Source organism: Macrobrachium nipponense, chromosome 18 (assembly GCF_015104395.2).
Source record: "Macrobrachium nipponense isolate FS-2020 chromosome 18, ASM1510439v2, whole genome shotgun sequence".
NCBI classification, from domain to species: Eukaryota; Metazoa; Arthropoda; class Malacostraca; order Decapoda; family Palaemonidae; genus Macrobrachium; species Macrobrachium nipponense.
The window spans coordinates 27,106,479-27,123,844 of NC_087211.1; the positions used below are offsets into that span (position 1 = coordinate 27,106,479).

Below are 17,366 nucleotides of genomic sequence, written 5' to 3' on the forward strand. Positions count from 1 at the left end.
GACTTTCTACTATTGCCAGCTCCATGGGGGCCACTCGACTAGAGAGAATGGAAAATGATCTAACCTAAGAGGGTGATCACTATTTTCTGTGTGATCCCGTATGGCACTGAATGGTGGTTTTGCTAAAAGCCTGTTTGTCCTAACTGATCTTCCCAAGTGTTCAAACCATCGTACACGTGCTTGGCGCTTTGTTTTCCCCACGTAAATTGCATTACAGCAATTGCACTCGTATTTATATACAACATGAGACTGTAGTTCTGGGGGTACGATGTTTCTGTACTTGAAACAAACCACCAATAGTAATACTTAGGCTTGAACACTACCCTAACATTAACTTGAGGATAAAATTCTCTTTAAAAAGTTTTAGTAGTCTATTTTTAACAGAAAAACTCTTATTACCATAGAAAAACAGGTGGTAAAATTACAGTATCTGCTTTATTGGCTTTTAAAATGGAAACTTTCGGGAACAATAACTTTTCTAGCTGTTTACCAACATACGTATCTATGAAAGCATTATTAAAACCGTTTTTTTGAAGCATTTCTTTTATAAACTGAAATTCTGAATGAAGACTAAAATAATTTGAACAAATGTTAAAGGCACGGGTCACAAGTGTACAAACTAAATTGCGTTTATAAACTATTGGGATGAATGAAGAGAATTTAGTTGTGAGTCCTGTAAATGTTGGTTTCCTGTAAACTGATGTTGAAAAAGTGTTATCGCTGTGTTTACTTATGAGCACGTCAAGGAAAGCTAAAGTATTATTGTTCTCTACTTCTGAAGTAAATTCAATATGTATACATAACATATATATATATATATATATGTATGTATACATATACATTACATATGTAATCCTCTCAGCTAGCGTGAGGGTTACATTCCTGGAGGGCACGCGTAATTGAAAACGCGTTATTTTAACATATTTTTCCCATATGAAAAAACAGGAATAAGCGGGTTTACGTTCCTGTACTTGGGGAATTGTGTGCTTTTTTGCTAAATACAACCGAATTGGATAACAGCAACATCCGTTTGGTGTATTTCAATCATTGTATTATTGTAAACAATTACCGTAGTTATGTTATAAATGACATTATGTGGAGTTGGATTGATATATTTTTATGTAATAACTTTATTTGCTATAGATCAAAGATCAGCAAGGAAATATGCTGTTAAATTTAAACCAAGTTGTAGCTGAAGGTGAGAAAACTCTTCAAGCTGCTAATGCAAGCTGATAATGACTGTTATTGTGCATTGGCAACAAGAATAAAACTCTAGTGAAGTTATGCCATAAAACACAACTGCAGATAAAACCAAGAGAAAATCATTTTAATGAAAACTACTGGACTTGAAACAACACATTTTACTGTTGTTTTCACATAAATAAAACGTAAATAATGTAAAGCTCGTATTACAATGAAACCAAATAAAAAAAGCAAACGGAATCACATTTATCTTTTTCTCCGCATTAAACACGCACCCAACTCAATCTGTTAACGAAAAAAATAATTTAGTTCACAACTATTTCAACTTGAAAATTTGTCGTATAATGAAAAATTACCATGTCTCATATAAGCAAAGTATATATCTAGATATTTGTTTATGCTACCTAGAGGCAAGAAAATTCACACAGAACTGAGTAAAATACAGCGAAATAAACTCGTATTCGCCATCAGCTGATTTCCAAACCAAAACAATGACTGCTATTGGGCCCCCCCGTATTCACGTTCTTTGGATTTGTGTATTTCTCTCTGGACAATATCTTCCCATTTGCGGGGAATTCTTCTATTCGTGGGGTCTTTTTACGATAAATAATCACTAATTAGTGTATTTTGATGTTATTTTCATGACTATATACATTTTTATGATACAAAAATGATTTACTAATTTTAAAATATTAATATTGATCAATACTATATTAGTAAGTTTAACAAGATTAGCCCTTAAACGTCGAGCCGGTATTTCCGAAAGTTTCTCCCGCATGCTGGTGGCGTTCGAGAATGAGCGCCAAAGCGGAAAAAAAGCTTTTTTTAAAAAAAATCACAGCACACTTAATTTTCAAGATTAGAAGTTCATTTTTGGCTCCTTTTTTTGTCATTGCCTGAAGTTTAGTATGCAACCATCAGAAATGAAAAAAATATCATTATCATATATAAATATTGGAATATATGACAGTGCGAAAAAAATTTAATAATTGTACTATACAAATCGCACTGTGATCAAAATGGTTAAAGCTAATGAGTTACTTATTTTTTCGTTGTATTGTACACTAAATTGCAATGATTTTGGTATATAACAATTTGTAAAAAGATCAAAGCAACACAGAGAAAATATTATCACAATATGATGCATGAATTTGTAACTCGCGGACGTAAAAAAAAGCTGTTTTCAAAATTTCACCATAAATCAAAATATTGTGCTAGAGACTTCCCGTTTGTTGCAAAATGAAAATGAAGGTAATTGATTGAATATTACTAGACTGTAAGTGTTGTAGCTTACAATTGCAGTTTTCGACCATTTCGGTAGAGTTAAATTTGACCGAAGGTCGAATTTTTTCTATTTATCATTATTTATATGAAAATATTTCAAAACTGATAAAAGCTACAACCATGGGTTATTTATTGTTGTATTCTATATGAAATTGCACACATTTTCGTGTATAAAACTTTATGTAACGGCTAATTTAAAATGGTGCAAACATTACGACAATCGGACGAAAATATTTATGATTTTTTCGGAAGAGTTACCGCGCGGACATGAGGAATTTTTTTTTTCATAAATTCACCATAAATCGAAATATTGCGCTAGAGACTTCCAATTTGTTGCAAAATAAAGGTAATAGTAGTTTTAGCTTACAGTTGCATTTTTTTACCATTTAGGTTGAGTCAAAGTTGACCGAAGGTTGAAATTTTGGCACATCGTTATTTATATGAAAATATTTCAAAACTGGTAAAAGCTACAACCATGGGTTGCTTTTTGTTGTATTCTACATGAAATTGCGCACATTTTCATATATAAAACTTTATGTAACGGCTAGTATAAAACGGTGCAAACATTACGACAATTGGACGAAAAAATTTTAAGATTTTTTCGGAAGAGTTACCGCGCGGACATAAGTAAAAAGTTTTTTTCATAAATTCACCATAAATCGAAATATTGTGCTAGAGACTTCCAATTTGTTGCAAAATAGAGGTAAATGATTGAATATTACTGGAATATAAGAGTTTTAGCTTACAATTGCGTTTTTCGATCATTTCGGTAGTCAAAGTTGACCGAAGGTTGAAATTTTGGCACTTATCGTTTTTTATATAAAAATATTTCAAAACTGATGAAAGCTACTACCATGAGTTTTTTTTGGTTGTATTCTACATGAAATTCCGCACATCTTCATACATAATACTCCATGTAACGTCTAATATAAAATGGTGCAAAAATTATGTCAAAGTGACGAAATAATTTCTGAGATGTGTCACTGATACTTTTTAGTGTGAGAAGAAAGAAATTCCCGCTTGCGCGCCTGCGTAACGATTGTAAACAAAACGCCTTGATCCGTGAGCTCCCAGCATTCCCCAAGGCGCATGATTCAAAAGTTTTCACGAATTTTTATAGAAACTTTTTATATCAACGTACCATATGTCCAATCGGCACCCAACAGACAATTTATGTCGACGTATAATACGTCCAATCGGCGTTTAAGGGTTAAGAAATATGTTCCAGTAGTACTGTAAAAAAAATTTTTATAACTGTTGAATAAGTTAAGCTTAACCAATTAAATCATATAACTAGAAGATTTAATTGTAAAGAAGTTTATTAAGACAACTGAATCCACTCTCCAAATTCTCATAGTGCTCTCCAAAGGATTTCTTTTAATGTTATAGCTAAATATTGAAGCAACTTGGTAAAGTTGGCAAAGTTGAACAGCCAGGTGGGAAGAGACCAAAGGAAACAGATGAAAAGTAGACGACCATAAGCAGTGCAGTTGGGGTTGAGGGGTACTTTTTTGAAGAGCGTTGGTAGTTTTATCTTGGTTACAACTGAAATGTTGAATAGTTTGTTTAGCGCAGTTGTGGAATCTTTTGCTCTCCAAATATTTAAGCAAGGAGCAAATTCAATTGTGCTGTCTGCTGACATTTCCTGAATTTCAAATGTATTGGTTTTATCTTCAGTTTCCTTATATTTATTTATTTATTTATTACCCATTCCTATAGCTTGTCTCTATCTGGAGGCTGATTTCGCTTTGGAGCCCTCCTGGATGTATAGTCAGTTGACACCATCCATAAGGGTTTTCAGCTGAAAATTTAAAGAAAGAAAAGGTTCTGAGCTCAAATTAGATATACTAGTTTTAAGGATGATAAAAGCAAGAAAATATTTGTATACTTACAGGCCAGTCCTATAATCCAACATTTGAGGACCATCAAGTTGTTTTAGAAAAAGCTATAAGGCAACAAGGTAAACAACGTCGTATAGATGAGAGGTATGACAGTGCCACTATAAAGATGTTCCCCACTATAGATAAAGCCCCAACAGAAGAGACTTGGCTCGCTGAAATGTCTGAAGGTTTACCGACAGCAAATGATAATGAGGAGGAGGAAAGTGATGAGGAAGAAGTTGTAAGTTTGACTTATCTTTTGTAACTTTGTCGTATTAAATGTAATCGATTACAAACAAATTACTTAATTCCTAGTCAAAAGTAGTACTAGCTAGATATCTTCTGAATCCTTGTAGATTTCAACTGTATAAATGTGAAAATGTATGAGTATTTGTGATATGTGAGAAATTGCTTTTAGATATTTTACAATTTTCTTTTCAACTTTTAATAGTAAAGAAATTTAAACTATTTGCTGATACCCTTGTATTCTTTGGGTCTAGTAGTAAAATTTTCTAGAATAAAAAGGACAGTAACTTTACAGAACTTTTAAGAATCAATTTGATCTGAAATTTAGGTAAAAACAAATGATGACAAACATGAGGAAAAGATTACTCATATATAATGTTACTATTTAACTGGGAATTTTCAGTAGTTATTCATGTTCCTTGCTACACTAATGTGTTGAAAGCTGTTAGACAAAGGACAGTAGCTGTGCAGTTTACCAATATATACTTGGCCTAAAATTTTTTGTCCTTAAGAGTAATAGTACAGTAGCAGTATCTCATTGCATCATTGTTTATTGAAAAAGGAAATCTTAATAATTCATTGTAAACCATGCTTTGTTTGATCTAAAATATCTGTAAATTAGAATTAATTCAGAAAGATTACTGACAGATGAGAGTGGGGAGAGTGAACTCATTTTATGTAAAAATATTTATGGTGATGATGATAAATGTATGCAAATCTAAGCTGTTCCTACATAATATACAAACGTCGGTCCTTTACAATAGGAATTACTTAGGGCGTAGCCTGGACATGGCCGCTGAATTCTCAAACAAGGCGATTCGGTAGTTAACTACTGGTCCGGTCATTGGTAGTTTCTCCGACTGGACATAAACATTACCACAATCGCATGTATGATTTTTTTTGGAAGAGTTACCGTGCGGACGTAAGGAAAAAGTTTTTTCATAAATTCACCATAAATCAATATATTGTGCTAGAGACTTCCAGTAAGTTGCAAAATGAAGGTAAATGATTGAATATTACTAAAATATAAGAGCTTTAGCTTACAATTGCGTTTTTCGACCATTTCGGTAGAGTCAAAGTTGACTGAAGGTTGAAATTTTGGCTAATTTAAAATGTTACAAAAATTGTCAAAGTGACGAAATAATTTCCGAGATGTGTCACAGATACTTTTTAGTGCGGCAAGAAAGAAATTTGCGCTTGCGCGCCTGCGTAACGATTGTAAATAAAACAACACCTTGATCCGTGAACTCCCAGCATCCCCCAAGGCACGTGATTCAAGAGTTTTCGGCTGATAGACCTAAAAGTATTTTTCCGCGAATTTTTAAAAAAACTTTTGTATGTTGACGTAAAATACGTCCAGTCGGCACCCAAGAGACAAAAAATGTCGACATAAAATACATCCAGTTGGCGTTTAAGGGTTAATGGAGAGACTACCAATGACCAGACCGGTAGTTAACTACCGAACTGCCTTGTTTGAGAATTCATCGGCCGTGCCTAGGCTATGCCTTAAGTAATTCCCATTGTAAAGGACTTAGGTTTGAATAGTTAGGAAAAATACAATTTACTTTCAAAAATTGTGATGTTAAGCTTATTGTACAAATTCAACAATGATTTCGGACTTGCTTCTGTCTTGACTTTTTTCTGTTTTGTCCATGGTTGTGTTAATGTATTTTTATTTCCACTAATAATATACATTATGGATGGTAATTATTTCCACTACAGTAACCTCAATTATGATTTGATTACTATTACTTTCGATGTTCTGAGTTGGATGACAACCCAGCTGGATTGAGAGTGTGGGATAATGGTGTGCTCTAGGAAGAGTCCTCAAATGCTACCTGGTCCAAGTCCTGATCCTTATTTTTATGGCACTTTTGTTGACTTTGCCCTTTTTATGTTCCTCCTTATGATTTGTAATGTGTTGTGATTTGACAGATATTTTGTGTACATTATTGCTTGTTTTCATTGCTAATTTCTGTTCCTATAGTTCTGTTGCATTTTGCTTTGATTTCTTGTTTATGGTTTACTTAATAAATCACATTTTTAATTATGGGACTTACCCAGTAATTATATAGCTAAGAGTTTCACTCGCCCGGCAGTTAATTTCTGAAATTTGCAGATTGCGCCAATTTTCTGTTTTGTTTTTGTTAGGTAACTATGACCCCGCCCACTTTCGTGGTAAGAGGAGAACCACTTGGCAAAGAGCTCAGTTTGTTTCTGCTGGTTGATGGCTACAGACTGGTAGACAGCTGCAGTTAATTCTGGAATACTGGACTTTTCCTTTTGTTTTTTCAGCATTTGGTGAAGTATTATTAATGTTGTGTCGGCCGATTCAGTGATATGTATTTACTTTTAGGTTCTTGTTACAAAAGAACTAGATAGTTGTTTTGGGCTTTATTACTTACTTGTCTCTTCAACATGTTGGACTCTAGTGTTGCTAGTGTGGCGGGATGAGCTAAAGCGTCCCCTACACCCTTGATCACTCTTACAGACAGTCTCCTCAAAACACAACTTTCTGCTTACAATATCTGTAACCAGACTCTTGGATGAAAGGATATTTAAACCACTCAAATACTTCAACACTATATTTCCTAACTCAGTACGTACACTTCCAAAACCCAGTAACCAAATACTGAATTCTCATACCAAAATACTATTTATATTAATCACAGCAAACCCAATAGCCAAAGTAAACCCACAACCTAACATGAACGACTCGACCAAAGATTATACGATATGGATATGTATTTAAGGGGCCTTATAGACGAATAGTGCCTCCAGCACTCCACGCTTGTGGCACTTCAGCCACAGTACCGTGATCAATGGTACTTCTACGTTAATCTGTATGATCCGCAGTCAATCTCTTGATCCAAATTTAATTAAGTCGTCAACCTCAGGGATATCAATCTTCCAAGAACAGTTTCAGTATTAATTTCAAGGTCCAGCCGTAGTCATCATCATCAATACCAATACTTATATCCTTAGCCACACTTCCACAATTAAGGTTAGTTCCAAGTCGTCAACATCATTAGTACCAATCCTTAAAGAACAGTCCAAGCCATAATCCAGTTCCACACAATGGTCCGGAATCTAAGTAATCAATACTAATTGCCAGAGGATAAGGGGACAATTAATCCTTATCTAAAGCTGAGGTGGCAAGCAATGTAGAGAAAAGGGAGGTTAAGGAGGAACTGTGGTCTGTCAAAATCATGACAAAGATAATCTAAATAATGAACAAATAATCCAGGCAGCCGAAAACACATTCCCTTCCGCTGCAGGCAGAACCAAAAAAGCACTCACTCAAGACACTCACTATCATACCAAACTACAAAAATAAACAACTACAGGCGGCCCTCGGTTAGCGGCAGCGGTTCCGTTCCTGGCTGCCGACGCCAAGTGATTTTCGACGCTAAGCGATTTTAAAGCCTATGGCCACTGTACACGTTTCGAAACTAGACCAGTCAAAGGTGCCGTAATCCCACAATGGCGCAGTAAGTGAAATTATATTTATGTAGTATAGTACTATATATTTTACTGTACAGTGCATTATAGCATTATAAATACTGTAAAGTGAAAAAATCCTAGCTTTAAAGTTCATATTATGATGATATAAAGGAGAATTGTGAACGGAATCACATAATTTTTTTACGCAATAAACATGCCGCCAACATAATCTGTTAACGAAAAAAAAAGTAGTTCACATTCACAAAGAGACATATTCAGTTCATATTTCTACCTAAAAACACATTGTACTATAAGGAAAAATAACCTTGTCTCATTTAAGTCAAGTATCTAGATATTTGTTTATGCTAACTAGAAGCAAGAGAATTCGCTCAGAATTGCGTTATGGCGAAACAAACTCATATTCGCCATCAGCTGATTTCAAACCACAACATTGGCCGCTCCGCGGAATACTGGCTTAGATTTGCTGTAGTATTTTGTAATACAATAATATGAGATTACATACAATATTATTGGATACAGTGAAGTAATGTATAACTATTTAAAGGATTTATGGAAAAGATGCATAATAAATAAAATAACACCATGCATTTTTCGGAACAGTGGTTGACAAGAACAAACATGAAAAATATCCCCTGACAACGTGGAGTGTAGTTACAAAGGCTGCCTTAATTTGTATCATATTTATGTACAAAAATTAAAATACCCTAAACGTAATATATTTTCATACACATTTTAAACATAAAAGCATAAACATTTAAAAAATCGACACATCAGTCGCTAAATTTACACTCTTTTTAACTCAATATTTTCGGAAGAGCGGCAGACAGCGGCTTACAAGAACGAACATGAAAAAACATCGTATTTGATAATGTGAAGGGCAGTTTCAAAAGCTGCCTTTTTATTATATTTCTGCACAGAAATAACAATACCCTATACATAATACATTTTCATACACATTTTAAACATAAAAGCATGAATATTTATAAAATCAACACATCCATCGCTAATTTGCACTTTTTTTTTAACTATATTTTCGGAAGAGCAGCAGGCGGTGGCTCACAAGAAAGAACATGAAAAACATCGTATTTGATAACGTGAAGGGCAGTTTCAAAAGCTGCCTTCGTATCATATTTCTGTGCAGAAATAAAAATACCCTATACGTAATACATTTTCATACACATTTTAAACATAAAAGCATGAATATTTATAAATCGACACACCCATGGCTAAATTTGCACTTATGTAACTATATTTTCGGCATAGAACAGCGTCAGAGGCATATATTTTACCCTAATACCTATGTAATAACTCTCCATAAAATTTGTTAACCCTCTTACGCCAACTGGACGTATTTTACGTCGACATTTTTTGTCTCCCGTGTGCCGACTGGACGTATTTTACGTCGACTTACAAAAGTTTTTTTTAAAATTCCCGGAAAAATACTTATAGGCCTACCAGCCTAAAACTTTTGAATCACGCGCCTTTGGGGATGCTGGGAGTTCACGGATCAAGGTGTTGTTTTGTTTACAATCGTTACGCAGGCGCGCAAGCGTAAATTTCTTTCTTGCCGTACTAAAAAGTATCTGTGACACATCTCTGAAATTATTTTGTCACTTTGACATAATTTTTGTACCATTGTAAATTAGCCGTTACATGAAGTATTATATATGAAAATGTGCGCATTTTTATGTAGAATACAACAATAAAATACTCATGATTGTAGCTTTTATCAGTTTTGAGATATTTTCATATAAATAACGATAATTGCCAAAATTTCAACCTTCCGTCAACTTTGACTCTACCGAAATGGTCGAAAAACGCAATTGCAAGCTAAAACTCTTATATTTTAGTAATATTCAATCATTTACCTTAATTTTGCAACTAATTGGAAGTCTCTAGCACAATATTTCGATTTATGGTGAATTTATGAAAAAACTTTTTCCTTACGTCCGCGCGGTAACTCTTCCGAAAAAAATCATACATGCGATTGTGATAATGTTTGCACCATTTTAAAATTAGCCGTTATATAAAGTTTTATATATGGAAATGTGCACAATTCCATGCACAATACAACTAAAAACAACCCATGGTTGTAGCTTTTATCAGTTTTGAGATATTTTCATATAAATAACAATAATTGCCAAAATTTCAACCTTCGGTCAACTTTGACTCACCGAAATGGTCGAAAAACGCAATTGTAAGCTAAAACGCTTATATTCTAGTAATATTCAAGCATTTACCTTCATTTTGCAACAAACTGGAAGTCTCTAGCACAATATTTCGATTTATGGTGAATTTATGAAAAAAATAACATTTTCTTTACGTCCGCGCGGTGACTCTTCCGAAAAAATCATACGTGTGATTGTGGTAATGTTTGCACCATTTTAAATTAGCCGTTACATAAAGTTTTATATATGAAAATGTGCGCACTTTCATGTAGAATACAACAAAAAATAATTGAAGGTTGTAGCTTTTTCTCATTTTTGAAATATTTGCATATAAATCACGATAAATAGGAAAAAAACCACGTTCGGTCAACTTTGACTCTACCGAAATGGTCGAAAAACGCAGTTGTAAGCTAAAACTCTTACAGTCTAGTAATATTCAGTCATTTATCTTCATCTTGAAACAAATTTGAAGTCTCTAGCAAAATATTTAGATTTATGGTGAATTTAAAAAAAAATCTTTCCTTCCCTCCGTGCGCGGATTCTCCGCCACAAATATCCGAAATGCGTACGTACCATTCTCGGAATATTTGCTCAGTTTCATATTAGGCATTTCATAGAGTTTTATATATGAAAATGTACGCAATTTCATGTAGAATAAAACGAAAAATATTTGAAGGTTGTAGCTTTTCTTATTTCCGAAATAATTGCATATAAAATATATATATAAAAAATTTGACATTTGGTCAACTTTAACTCGTCAGATATGGTCGAAAAATGCAATTGTAAGCTAATACTCTTACAGTATAGTAATATTCAATCATTTGTCTTCATTTTGAAAGAAATTGGAAGTCTCTAGGACAATATTTAGATTTATGGTGAATTTTTGAAAAAATATTTGTTTACGTCCATGCGTACGAATTCATGCATTATTTTGTGATAATATTTTCTCTGTGTTGCTTTTATCGTTTTACAATGTGTTATATGCCAAAATGATTGCAATTTAGTGTACATTACAACGAAAAAAAAAGTAACTTGTTACCTTTAACCGTTTTGCGCACAGCGTGATTTGAATACAATTATATATGAAATTTTGTTTTTGTGCTATCATATATTGCATTATTTATATATGATAATGATAATGTTTTTAATTTCTGAGGGTTGCATACTAAACTTCAGCCAATGACAAAAAAAGGAGCCAAAAATGAACTCTTAATCTTGAAAACTAAGCGCGCTGTGATTTTTTGAAAAAAATATTTTTTCCGCTTCCGCGCTCACTCTGAAACACCTCCGGCACACGGGAGACAATTTTTTTTTTACCGCTTCGGCGTAAGAGGGTTAATATAATTTGCATAACCTTTATGGTCTGAACGGCATTTCTACAAATGTATGAACTCGTTAGACAACAGTGCTAGCGGCACTGTTAACTGAAGATTGTGCCGTAAAAATACCTTATTTTTTTAATTAATATTTTGACAACAGCCGTAAAACCGATTCTCCGCTGAGCGATTGCGCCGTTAACCGTGGGCCGCCTGTACCTCAATTACACTCGCAGTTGTTTCTATCAAACTCCCTCACTCTCTCTCTCTCTCTCTCTCTCTCTCTCTCTCTCTCTCTCTCTCTCTCTCTCTCTCTCTCTCTCTCTCACACCAAACAATTTGGCAAAAAAACAGAAAACCCAATCCTTCATACTAGCATCGTATTTCAAATGGTTGTAAGACTAGGTTAACTAAAGAGGCTTATGATACACATACCTTGTGCTCATCATGTCATGGGCAAGTATGCTCTATGGCTGTAAGGTGCAATGAGTGTGCAGATTGGGATGAGAGAACGTGGAGGAACTTAAAATCTCATATAAGAAAATTAGATAGAGATAGGAAAAGAAAGGCTTTAGCTAGAGCTAGTACAAAATCAGCTAGTCATGGATCATTGGTTTCGAATGTTCCTGTATTTCTCTAGCTCCAGTTCCCAGTTCTCTTGCTGTACCACCCTCTCAAGTTTCAGGCTCCCACACTTCTGATCCCAACCCCATTGCTAGCCTAGAAGAAAAGCTTGAAAAACACTTTTCTATGTTAGCTCAGATGAAGGAACAGCTTGGTTCATCAGTGAAAGTCCTGATGGACAAGACAAAAAGTGACAGTGCAGTGTTAATGGAGGAGGTAGCTGGTCGTCCCATCGTTTCTTCAAGGTAAAGGTCACTGGCATACTTCCCAGTAATGGGAGGAGTCAAACTGGTAGCCCAAGGGAGGTTGGTGGGATCTGCTCACAAGCAGTTGCCCCCACAGTTCAACCTGTTATAGTTTCCCAGGTTGCAACAGAGAACCGCGAGAAAGGTCTCTCTTTTGAAGTGAATAAGTTATCAAGTTCGGAAGACTCCTCTCCTTGTAGTCATTGTCAGTGGCGCTCAAGCAGTAAGTCTCAGCCTCTTAAGATGTCTTCTACGGACATAATGGCACCTCTTGTGGTTCCTGTAAAGAGGTCTAGAGCTCCGTGCCCATCTTGCAGCAATTGGGACAGTCCAGAGCAATTTTCTTGTGATTACTTCTCAGAAGTTGATGTTCCCCCAGCGCCTGTTGCTTCTGAGGTGCCCTTGATGTCGGAAGCAGTTAAGCGCCCATTGGCACCAGACCCATCTTCTATTATGAAGCGCCAAGTAGCATCCATTAGCTTGGAGTGATGGCTAGGTGCAGTTGCGCCTGAGCGCCCAGCGGCACCTCCTCCCCTTCTGGTAGCTACTGCTGTTTCAACCGAAGTGGACCCTATTCAGCTGAAACTGGACAACATTTTGGCTTTACTTATTAATACTCCCTCAACGCCTCAAGCGCCCACAACTTCTCTAGTACCCGCTTCGCCTCAGACGCCAGTAGTGGCTGAAACACTTCAAGCATCCACAGGTGTGGAACTTACTCAGACTCCCATCGTAGCTCTGACTCCCCAAGTCGCAGACACAACTCAAGTGCCTGCGGATCTTTCTCCCATTTTATCAGAAGAGGAATAGGTAGAGGAGCAAGCTTCCGCTTCACCGTAGGTCACCTTAATGAAGTTCCTGTTGGAAGGAACGTGGTCGGCATTAGGCCTACCAGGCATACCAACCTTGGAGGGGTTGCTGTCTCATTATATGACGTCACGCTTCCACCAGGGCCCAACAACGTTGAATGTTCCTCATCCCCCTGGCCTGCACTTTATGGGAACTAATGCCGCGGCAACGACAACAACATCAATGTTTCTAGCGATGCAGAACGTTGGAAGTAGTTTTGCAGCACACACATCCCTACAAAAGTGGTGACGTCACAACCTGCATCACACACTGACATGGCTGACGCGATGATGTCACAGCCTACTGCTTCTCTATCTATTTCATTGCCTCTGGAGCCGAATATGCTTTCTGACTCTTTGGTACACATAGTCATGAAGAAATTACAAGCTCTAGAGGAGAAGATAGTTAAGAAAGACAAAAAGAAAAGACGTGAATCGTCGTCTTCTTCGTCTCCTTCCTCTAGTTCGGCGTCATTGCAAAGTTCGATGATGTCACTGCGTGTACCAGTCAAGCATTGGAGGGTACGGGACTTCATGACTGATTCTTGGACCAAGAGAAGAAGAGTAAATTCTTCTTCATCTTCGAGCCAGGACTGTCACATCCCGGTCAGCAACAAAGTAAAGAAGACGGTGTCTGGTAAGCTTAACGCTAACGGACGAAGTCGTTTACAGGCATCCGAACGAGCGAAAGCATCAACGGTTGCTGAGATAGCGGCCACCGCGGAGATACCAACAGAGACGACAAAGAGTTTAAGAGAGACTACACTACCGTTGATAAAATCAACGATGAGTGTGAAGAATTCAACAAGGAATAGAGAATAGATACCAGTGTCTCCTGTAAGACCTTTTAAGATACAGAGAAAGGATGAGAGAGCTCCCATTAAAAGGTCGAATAATAAAGAGATGGTAACCCCTTCTGATACGCTGGTGGAAGGCGTTGTTTGACTCAATGAGAGATCAAGGCCGAATTCCTGACGGTCGTTGGAGGCGATATTAATAGAGATAGAGAGGAAATTAGCTCGGTTTCGAGAGAGCCTTCATCTTGGAGATACAGACAGGGTCCTCGCTCTAGATCTGTGAGCAGAGGAGGCGTTAGGCTGTCTCGTTTTCCTACTGACTATTCGAGATCGAGCCGTCGGCAGCCATCAGAGATCAAAGATGCCGTGGTTGTAGGGTCGGACGGCCATGACACACCTGGACTTTTGTCAGTGGATAGGAGTGAGCTAGCTTCTCCTGCAGCTGAACACAATACGTTAGAACCGGAGGAAGGGGAAAACCAGGAGTTTCTGGCTTGGTATGTGGAGGAGGTTGATTTGATTCATCAATTCAAAAACCTTTCGGGGAGCACGGAGACACCTGCCAGTATGCTTCCTCCGGGAATGGACATGGTGTTTGGATTGAAAAAGGATAATAAGGTGTCGCATGAATTACCTTGGTCAAGTCATGCAGAGTCAGTTTTACAACACGTAAATGCACGGATTGCTGGAAGGGATAATTCCTTAAGATTGAATAGATCGTTTAAGTTTATTTCCCCCCCAATGATGAAACTTAGGAAATATTATACAACACCAATGGTTCCTTTGCTATCTAGACAAATTAATCCAGATGTGGTAAGGTTAAAACCTGGATTAACCTTGGATCAAGTTAAGATGGAATGCCCTTCTATGACTTGTCAGGTGGCTGCTACTTTGGAAGCAACAGCTTCTTTCTTTCAGACTGCTTCTTGGTTAGACCTTTGGTCAACAGCAGTGGCAAAAATTGCATCCTCAGAAGTAATGAGAAAAGTAGTGGATGAGTCCAATGTTTATCAGATTGCTACAATCAGGTTCCAAAGCAATTTGCATACTTGACAAATTTAAGTGCCAATGTTTGGGCAAATATCCTGTTGATGAGGAGAGATGCAGCTTTGGCTAGATTAAGCCGCACTGTTGATTTGGATTCCCTGCTAGCAATGAGGAATGGGGATATCCTAGTCTCAATTGCTGTTGCCAGAGGGCATACTGAAGATGCTATAGATAGAAGAAGGATGGACACTAACGACATATTAGTACAGCAGGAAGTTAGGAAAACATCTGGAAGTCAAGGTAAGGCATCAGCACCTCGTAAAAATACCTTGTAAGAAGCCAGTGAGACATAACATCTCTAATAGAGCAACAAGACCTTCTTCCCCAAAGAAGTTAGCTCATTGGCCCTTTCACAATAGAACCAACAGGGGAAGGGGGAGAGGTTCAAGACGATAGGATGGGCGCCTCTCATCACTCAGCCACATCAGTGGGGGGTTGCCTGGCAAATCACTGGAAGGTGTGGCAGGAATTTGGAGCGGGGCAGTGGGTGGTGGATGTTCTCAGAGTCGGATATTTGATTCCGTTCGAAGTAACCCCACCCTTGACAGAACAACCATTACCGCACCTCGCTTATGCTCAGGAACCTCAGAAGGCTTTTATTCTCCAAGAGGAAGTGAAGAAGATGATGGAAAAAGGGGCTGTGGAACAAGTATTGATTCCGTCAAAGGGATTTTGCAGCTGCATTTTCCTTGTCCCCAAAGAGTCTTCCAGGAAATTTCTCTGCTTCAGTCTTGCAGAGAAAGTTTTCCAATTAAAAGTCCTGTGCTTTGGGTTGACAATGTCTCTGCAAGTTTTTACATGAGTATTCACTCTTGTGTTGACATGGGTGCATGCTCAGGGGATCAGGCTGTTAAGATACCTAAATGATTGGCTGGTGATAGCAAAGTCCAGAGAAAAATTACTTTGGGAATGGGTTACCCTTCTGCAGTTTTGTCACAGCCTAGGCATTGTGATAAATCAGGAGAAGTCAAAGTTGGATCCAAGTCAACGGCTGGTGTATCTGGGTATAATTACAGACACAGTAAAAGCCAAAGTGTTCCCCAGCAGACCAGAGGGTAGAGAAATGCAAACAAGTGGTGAATGCCTTTCTGGAAAAACAAACACAGCCAGCAAGACAGTGGCAAGTAGTACTGGGAATTCTAACTTCCTTGGAGAAGCTGGTACCACAAGGGAGGCTACACCTTCGATCTCTGCAATGGAGGATGAAGGAGTTTTGGTCGCCAACGGTAGATCACCCCTACGAGCAAATTCCCTTGTCGACAGAGGTGAGGAAAACCTACTGTGGTGGGTGCAGGACAACAATCTGACAGTGGGACTTCCCCTTCAGCAACCCTCTCCGGACCTCTTGCTGTTCTCGGATGCGTCACTCGAAGGTTGGGGAGCTCACATGGAGGAGCTGATGATTTCAGCAAATGGAGTTGCAAGGACAGAGAACTCCATATAAACGTGTTGGAGTTAAAAGCAGTGTTTCTGGCTCTTCAGGAATTCTGGGAGAGGGTGAAGGGGCATCAGCAGTATTGATGTCGGACAACACCACATTAGTAGCTTACATAAACAAGGAAGGAGGCCTGGTGTCCCGGCAGTTGCACATGATGCAGTTCAACTTCATCAGTGGGCTGTAGAGAACTTAGTAGACATCAGGGCCAGATATATTCCAGGAAAAAGAAACATAGTGGCCGACAAGTTGAGCCGGATTGATCAGATCCTAGGAACGGAGTGGTCCTTGCATCAAGATGTAGTGGACAGAATGCTCATATTGTGGGAAAGGCCGATCATAGACCTATTCTCAACCAGGTACAACAAAAAGTTGGAAGTGTATTGTTCAGTTGTCCCAGACGTTAGAGGCAGTAGCAGAAGATGCGCTACAATACCCATGGGACAATCTGGACGTGTACGCATTTCCTCCCATTTTGTCTAATCCGTCAGGTTCTGAACAAGGTAATGCGGTCTCAGAATCTCAAAATGACTGGTAGCACCTTTATGACCGAAGGCAGAATGGTTTCCAGATCTGTTGGAACTCCTAATAGACATGCCAAGAGAGAGTTACCTCTGTGGAACAACCTACTATGTCAGCTGCAACTGGAGAGGTACCACCAGTCGGTGAAGTCCCTATCACTTCAAGGATGGAGACTGTCAAGTATCTCCTTTGAGCGAGAGGCTTTTCTCAGAAAGCAGCAACACAGATAGCAGGAAATATCAGGTCATCTGCAGCGGTCACCAAGGAAAATGGTCAGCATACTGTG

General features: G+C 37.8%; 1 protein-coding gene across 1 annotated transcript in view; it reads left to right on the forward strand.

The window, feature by feature from the left end:
- Nucleotides 1-17,366, forward strand: part of LOC135196934 (ribosome biogenesis protein NOP53-like) — a 113,819-nt gene that overhangs the window by 71,671 nt on the left and 24,782 nt on the right. Inside the window, exon 6 of the mRNA XM_064223774.1 lies at nt 4,382-4,608. Within this exon, the coding sequence (XP_064079844.1) occupies nt 4,382-4,608 (227 nt within the window). The remainder of the gene's footprint in view (nt 1-4,381; nt 4,609-17,366) is intronic.